We start from the raw sequence: 7,474 nt of genomic DNA on the forward strand, positions 1-7,474 counted from the left end.
AGTTGCTCTCTAGGCTTTATAGGAATATGACTCTGAATATCAATAGCAATACCTCTCTTGCCGTTCCTGTCTCTTCTGTAGATGTTATAACCATATATTGCTACCACTGTACCATCAAAGGAATTATCTAAGTGAGTTTCAGATATAGCCAGTATATGAATGCTTTCTGTTGTTAGCAAGTTGATTTCATTAACTTTGTTTCTTAGGATACATGTTAATGTGAGACATTTTTTGCACTTTTCTGGGAATCTTGATTGTTTGCATTGCTTTACTGGGATTCTTATCAGAGGAAGACATGACAGCGATATTTATATTAGAACTGATAGCGCAGGGTTCACTGTTCAGTGGGCTTCTTGCGATGGCAAAATGTCGCAGTGCTAACAGTATAACTCAGGTTCATAGGCACATGATTACTGCTGACAATAGCTGTCGGATTGACAGAAGCATTTAGAGTAACATACATTTGGTTACTTACATTGTGACTGCCAACACCCCTGGGAAAATGTCCATTTGCAGCAGCACGACGACGACTCAGCAACACAATAGTAGGGATAGTCTGAGCAGGGCTTGGGTCACTGATAAGTCAGTGTCTCAACGCGGCCTTGAAATGGGAGAGAAAGAGCCCAGGCACCAAGATGACATGGATGGACTCTAACGTTCCTGTAGAGCATCTTCTCCCACCAAAAGTTGTGTATAAAAGTTATGCCAACAAAGCTTTTATACTGCAATGCCAGTAGCCTGCTGAATCGTTTGCTGCCGCAGCCCAGCGATAGCACTGGGCCTGGAATAACCGCACGCTTTTTGCAGTCTTTCAGAGTTGAAATGAGTTTTTAAAATCCCAGTTTCAGCAGTTCCAAGCTAGCCCTCCTAATGTTGTTTGACCCCCCCATATGATTGTCTAAAACACAACATCTGATTTTATCAAAACAAACACATCTGTGCAACATGAAAACAATTCAATCTCCCTGTGGTTTGGTAAAAAAAGATGACACCTATTTCAGAATGTACTTTTTTTTACTGCTCTAATTACTTTGTTAACCAGTTTATAGTAGCAATAAGGCACCTCCAACTAACAGCCCTTAGTGGTATATTGGCCATATACCGTAACTCTGGCCTTATTGCTTAAATATAACTTATGACTCATGAGCTTAGTTCAACTGTCATACCCATCAGAACCCAAAATAGCTTGTTTTTCAATGCTTATTAACAAAACTATATTAGGATATTATGGATGATCCTTAGCTTTGTATGAATTTGAGGTGTGACATTACTCCAACCCCATCCCTCAGCTTTTTACCAAAACAAGGGTAGTGCAATGTTAGCTTCAAATGCTGATTGCCACTTGAAACGTAAAACCTAATTTACAAAAAAATGACGGCTAGCTATGTTCTTTAAAAAAAAATATATATTTGGGGCTTTTAAGTTTCATTCAGCACTGAAATCCAATGCAAAACATAATGAAGTGTCAGAGTTGAATGTTGCCAGGATTGAGGTTCTGGGCCTTCAATGTTAAACTGCAGGCTATAGCACCACCACCTGGTTCATGTCTTCAACTGGCCTCTTCAGAGTTCAGACCTACTGGTGGGTTACACATCCAATAGATATCAGAATAAAACTGACCCGTGCCCAGAAACAGTTATTAATCTGGAGGGTCAAAGTTAGTACTACGCCCAATAAATAACTTGATGGAAAAAAGTTAACATAAGAATTAACAGAATTTATTTTTTTATTTAAAAACACTTCAGAAGATTAATTAACATAAATTCCAAAACATGACTTTCTCAACAGCTGAGGCCAAAAAAATAAACCAATGTTGAGCGTCGGGGACTGAAGCTTTACATCCTGACATGTGCTTTGTGTTTATTAAAAAAAAAAAAAGGACAGATATTGCATGTTAAAAAAAAACACAAAAAAACAAGCAAATACTACACAGAAAAGATAAAAGGTCTATTTACATAGTCATACAAGTTTAAAATCCTTGCACAGTAAAACCATAAAACTCCAAACAGAAACAAGGAGACAAAAGTTCTCTCTCATTGGGATATGACACAAGTCCAGGGTACCAAGTTGGATTCAGGACAGAAGAGACCATTAACTGTGTTCCTGCTTATCACCAGGTCCTTCTGAGAGACTGGGTCCACCTGAGCTTTAGAATGTGACTAAACTGGTCCAAAATTACCTCTGTGTAGCCTGAATACGAATTAGCTCTTTAAACCCACCTCTTAGGGCTTCTTTGATGACGATCAGAGCTAGAGTAAGAGACCTGAAAACTACATTACCCAGAGATGTGAAAACTACATCACCCAGAGTCATCTGCAGCCCTAGCACAATACATTAAAAAAATAAAACTTACAAATCAGCTGTTTGCGGAATTAAAAGTGAATTGATGACACTGCGATCGGACAAACTTTAAAGGTATCAAATCCCAGGTCCTAAACAAAGTACTTAGGAAACAGTCAGCAAACCCTACAATACAGCGCAGGTAGGGTACATATAGTGTAGGCGAACAGATAGGAGGGGCTAACGACTCACTAAGGTTCCTTTTTGCCCGGGTCACTGCTAAACAGTACCTGTTGGCCACGTGTAAACCAGTGGAGGCTGGTGGGAGGAGCTACAGGAGGATTGTAATGGCTGGAATGGAACCGAGTCAAACGTGTGGTTTCCGTATGTTTGATGTGGTTGATACCCGAGTGGCACAGAGGTCTAAGGCACTGCATCTCAGTGCTAGAGTCGTAACTACAGACCGTGGTTCAATTCCAGGCTGTATCACAACCGACTATAATTGGGAGTCACATAGGGCGGCGCACAATTGGCCCAGCATTGTCCGGGTTAGGGGTTGGCCGTCATTGTAAATAAGTATTTGTTCTTAACTGACTTGCCTAGTTAAATAAATGTTACATTTTAAGCCATAACAATGAGCCTGTCCTCCTATAGCTCCTCCCATATAAACCTTACTATCAGCCAACCAGACAGCACATGGATCTTTCGCTTGACAACTAAAGTCTTGGGAGAACATGGCATAGGAGACAATCACAACAAGATAGACTTGAAATGGGCCACTACAACTTCTCAGAATTAAACATCACCTTGTCTGAATGCTATAGCCCCTACCCACATGTCATGTTTCAAAACCACATTCCATTTTATAATTCCAACCCGCTTTTCTTTTTGTATGGAACATTTACAAAACAAATTAAACATTTAGATTCTACAGTAATATATGGTATACAAAAAAAATAATTCACAAACTATTTCCTGTTCCTGTTGTTCTAGCCTAGTTGTGATCCCATGCTCTGTTACAGGAGGGGCTAGTCGTCATCCCCATCGCTGTCATCTCCCTCGTCCTCTGCGTCCCTCTTCCTTTTCTCTCCCTGGACTCCTACTCCATCCTCTTCCTCCTCCTCTTCAACATAGTCATCATCATCTTCCTCATCCTAGGGCCAGAGAACATTTCAAGCAACATGACTAGGAGTTCTTTTCCTGTAGACCTTTTAGAACCAACATACCAACAGCTAGAAAGCAGCAGGTGGCGGTAAGGTCGTGGTAATCCCCTAACCAAAAGTAGCAGGTGTAGAAATATACCTGAGCGGAGTCCCTACTTCTATGTTAAGGGAAACTGAACATAGGTTGAAAATACTCCAACCCCGAAAATCTGAAAGATCCTCTTTCTGTCAACACCACCAATCAATAGCTTTCTATCAACATGTAGAGTCAGGAAATAAATGGTATGTCTCCTCTAAGACACTTGGACTATACACTGTCTCGTGTGTATCCTCTAAGAGACACTGTTAGCTGCACACGGGTTTGATGAATGATTACCTGAATGCCATCCTTCATCAGGTAGGACAGCCCCACCTCTTCGCCCTCGGAACCCTCATCATCCTCATCATCGTCGTCATCCCCATCTCTGGTGGGGCCAGCTGTGTGCTCGTCATCTGTGGGGAGGACAACATTGGGTTAATTCTTTGTAATGGTCTTGGACAAAGGCACATGTCTTAAGTTTAACCTCCCAGCCTTTCCTCAGTCCGTCCCCTCCCAGCCCTGTGTTGCTCACCATCATCCGCCTCTGAGTCTAGCCCCTCGTTGTCATCTGTGGGGAGGACAACATTGGGTTAATTCTTTGAAATGCTCTAGGACAAGGGCACACGTCTCAAGTCTTTCCTCCCACCCTCATCACATCCCACCCCAGCCGTTACTCACCATCGTCAGCCTCGGAGTCTGGCACCTCGTTGTCTTCGTGGTCATAGCCGTCCAGGAAGGTGACCTGGGGCAGCAGCTCAAAGACACTCTCCCTGTAGTCCTCCAGAGTGGTGATCTCACAGCTGTACAGGTCCAGACTCTTCAGGTTCTTCAGGTTTTTCTGCAATCACAATGTGATGCTGTTAAGATTCTGTAATAACGACTGTGATTGGAATCCATTAAATGGAATGTATTTTGTTGGGTCTACCAGGTGTGTTTATAGGGGTTCCCTTACCAGAGGCTTCACAGTGCTGAGCTCCTTGATCTTGTTGCCGCTCAGGTTGAGATACGTCAGGTTGGGACACTTCTCAGACAGTTGGTCCAGACCTCCAACGATCATGTTATCACTGATCTCCAGCTGAAGAGGACAGATATTGATTCATCTGAAAAAAATACTACTTTGGCAAGTATCATATAGTATATAGACAAAAAAAAATTGCTTAATATCTTATGAGTTGTCCACTTGTCTACTGTAGTATGTGGCTAGACGGATTAATTTTAATACATTTTTACTTGCATTACATGTTTATTTTTTATGTGGGTGAACCATCTTGACCTCTCCATGACCAGTGGCAAAATAGGATCTTGGACCGAAGATGATGCTCACCTTGAGCAGTTTTGGCAGGGAGGGCAGCTTAGCCAGGGAGGTGAGCCCCACGTTGACCATGCTGAGGAACTCCAGCTCCTTGTAGTCATCTGACAGCCCTTCCACCTCTCCATCACTGGACCGACAGTTGTCCACCACCAGCTCAGCCACCTGTGGAACAATTTTAATTACTGGTAAATGATACAGAATCATTGAGTTTGTTTTTATGAACTTGTTGCTATATTGTGCAAGAAATAGAGAATATGAATAAATGACGTAGCATACGAGTATTCGTTTTGAAATACGCTAGATAATGTCAACATCCTTCCTGCCTGCAACTCCCCCTCATCATACTAAAGTTAGCTCATGATCAGAGTGCGCGCCGCCACTATCCCAAGCCAGAGAAGTCATTAATTGTTACTGTCGCGGGAACTATAGCTAACTAACGTTACAAAGTAACACTAGCTACTAGCGGACGTAGTTAGCTAACCATACAGTAACGTATCTTGGTGAGGTTTAAATTGTGTGCTATTCATACCCCTTACAAAGTCAACGGCTCAGCGTATAGCAATTGGCCAACACTTTCATAGAACTTAAAATCAACCGATGCAACATTTGATGCACGAAGAAGTGTTAAAGAACGCAAGGCTACAAAGTAATTATCCGCACAACGATGGGCGGCATTCAGCACAACTTTACCTTGCAAAACGCCACGCGGGCGCATAGGTTGCACGAAATGCATTCCAAAGACGGGTAGTTACAATATGTACCTATGTGATTGATAACCTTGTATTTGCGGAGAAGGCAAACTCAGTTAGCTCGCTGTTTACAATACCAAATAAACACTACTTGCACACAAGCCACTTCTATTCAGTATGCGCAAACTCCATTGTGTTTTTCAAAACAACTCGTGGAGCTGGTCGGCTCTACGCTAGCAAATCCAAGGATAATTTATTATAGGGCATTTCTGGCTAACTAGCTAGGCTACTAAAGTCCATATAGGCTACCAATAGTGTTTGATAATTCTTAATATCGCCATTATTTGAGTTGGGAAAACTTGAACTCCATTAACTAATGTTACCGGTTAGGAGTCTAGCTAGCCAGCATTGGCGCTAGCTACATGTAGCTAGCTAGCTGATGTCCTTGGTAGCGCTAGCTCAGCCAGAGCAAGTCGCGCCACCATCAAGGTTCTGATCCCATTTAATTCCGAATCGATTTCTATCGCATCCTCGTTATGGTAACCACCCATATGTGATTTATTATCAGATATTTTGTTGGCACATCAGTTGTATATTATAAGTTAGCAAGCTAAAGAGTATCGAGCTTCGTCATTTCGCATCCACCATGGTTGAGTCGTCATCCTTCACAAAATGCATTGGGAAATAAATAAATAAAAACGTTATACTATACCTCGGCTGGGGTCTTGTTCCTCAACTCCAAACTGATCCTCTTCTCCATCTCCATTTTGAAGACAAACGAAAGCACAAAATCAAAGGAAAAATGAAAATAAAAAGCCGACCACTCAAGCGTTCAGTCACTCCAACCTTCTTCTGTCTATGACTGATAGGCGATAACCAAACCACCATGTTACCTCGCACCCAGCCCCCTTTCTAAGACACGCCTTCGTCAACATGAATATTACGTTTTTCTGTTTTTAATCATGGTATTGGGCCAGCTATGCGCCATTCAACAGGGACCGCCAAACTTTACATAATATGGCTTGGTGGTAGTTGTAATTGGTCAAGATTGCGTGGTCATTTAATACAAGTCAACCAATGAGATGATTAATACCACACTTTTAAACTTAGGATGCGCCCCCTCTTTGTTCTCATTGGCGCCATTATCAAGTATCGACAGTTGATATAATGCTGTGTTCATAACCAAGTGGGGAAAGTGGTCATTTCTAGTTGAGTAGTTTCAAATCAAATTGTATTTGTCACATGCGCCGAAATGCTAACTTACAAGCCCTAACAAACAATGCAGTTAAAAATAATAATAATTACAGAAAAATAAGAATTACAAATAATTAATTTAATCCTTTATTTTACTAGGCAAGTCAGTTAAGAACAAATTCTTATTTTCAATGACAGCTGATGAACAGTGGGTTAACTGCATGGTCAGGGGCAGAACACCTGGGGATTTGAACTTGTAACCTTTCGATTACTAGTCCAAAGCTCTAACCACTAGGCTACCCTGCCGCCCCATTAAAAAGCAGCAGCAAAATAACAATAACAAGGCTATATACAGGGGTACTTGTACAGAGTCAATGGCACCGGTTAGTCAAGGTAATTGAGGTACTATGCGGTTATGAGTTATTAAAGTGACTATGCATAGATAATAACAGAGAGTAGCAGCAGTGTAAGGCGGGGGGGGGGGGGGGCAATGAGTCTGAGTAGCCATTTGATTAGATGTTCAGGAGTCTTATGGCTTGGGGGTAGAAGCTGTTTGGAAGCCTCTTGGACCAAGACTTGGCGTTCCGCTACCACTTGCCATGCATTAGCAGAAAGAACAGTCTATGACTAGGGTGGCTGGAGTCTTTGACCATTTTGAGGGCCTTCCTCTGACACCGCCTGGTCTAGAGGTCCTGGATGGCAGGAAGCTTGGCTCCAGTGATGTACTGGCCCGTACGCACTACCCTCTGTAGTGCCT

At 42.2% G+C, this 7,474-nt stretch overlaps 1 protein-coding gene across 1 annotated transcript; it reads right to left on the minus strand.

Annotated features, from left to right (window-relative positions):
* Positions 1-1,708: 1,708 nt before the first annotated feature.
* On the minus strand, positions 1,709-6,444 carry LOC135528847 (acidic leucine-rich nuclear phosphoprotein 32 family member E-like). The gene is made up of 7 exons (XM_064957893.1): positions 6,236-6,444; positions 4,847-4,996; positions 4,475-4,597; positions 4,201-4,360; positions 4,055-4,090; positions 3,820-3,935; positions 1,709-3,434 (listed from the first exon to the last, which is right to left on the minus strand). The coding sequence occupies exons 1-7, from the start codon at positions 6,287-6,289 to the stop codon at positions 3,309-3,311; spliced, it is 765 nt and encodes a 254-aa protein (XP_064813965.1). The 5' UTR covers positions 6,290-6,444; the 3' UTR covers positions 1,709-3,308.
* Between the last annotated feature and the right edge of the window lie 1,030 nt (positions 6,445-7,474).

This window comes from Oncorhynchus masou, unplaced genomic scaffold (assembly GCF_036934945.1).
Source record: "Oncorhynchus masou masou isolate Uvic2021 unplaced genomic scaffold, UVic_Omas_1.1 unplaced_scaffold_1048, whole genome shotgun sequence".
Taxonomy (NCBI): domain Eukaryota; kingdom Metazoa; phylum Chordata; class Actinopteri; order Salmoniformes; family Salmonidae; genus Oncorhynchus; species Oncorhynchus masou.

Excerpts from the sequence above, each read along its gene's own strand:
- LOC135528847 (XM_064957893.1), bottom strand. The coding sequence starts at position 6,289 with ATGGAGATGGAGAAGAGGATCAGTTTGGAGTTGAGGAACAAGACCCCA. Across the intron at positions 4,997-6,235 it reads GGAACAAGACCCCAGCCGAG|GTGGCTGAGCTGGTGGTGGA; the intron begins GTATAGTATAAC and ends ATTGTTCCACAG. Across the intron at positions 4,091-4,200 it reads AGACTCCGAGGCTGACGATG|ATGACAACGAGGGGCTAGAC; the intron begins GTGAGTAACGGC and ends TCCTCCCCACAG.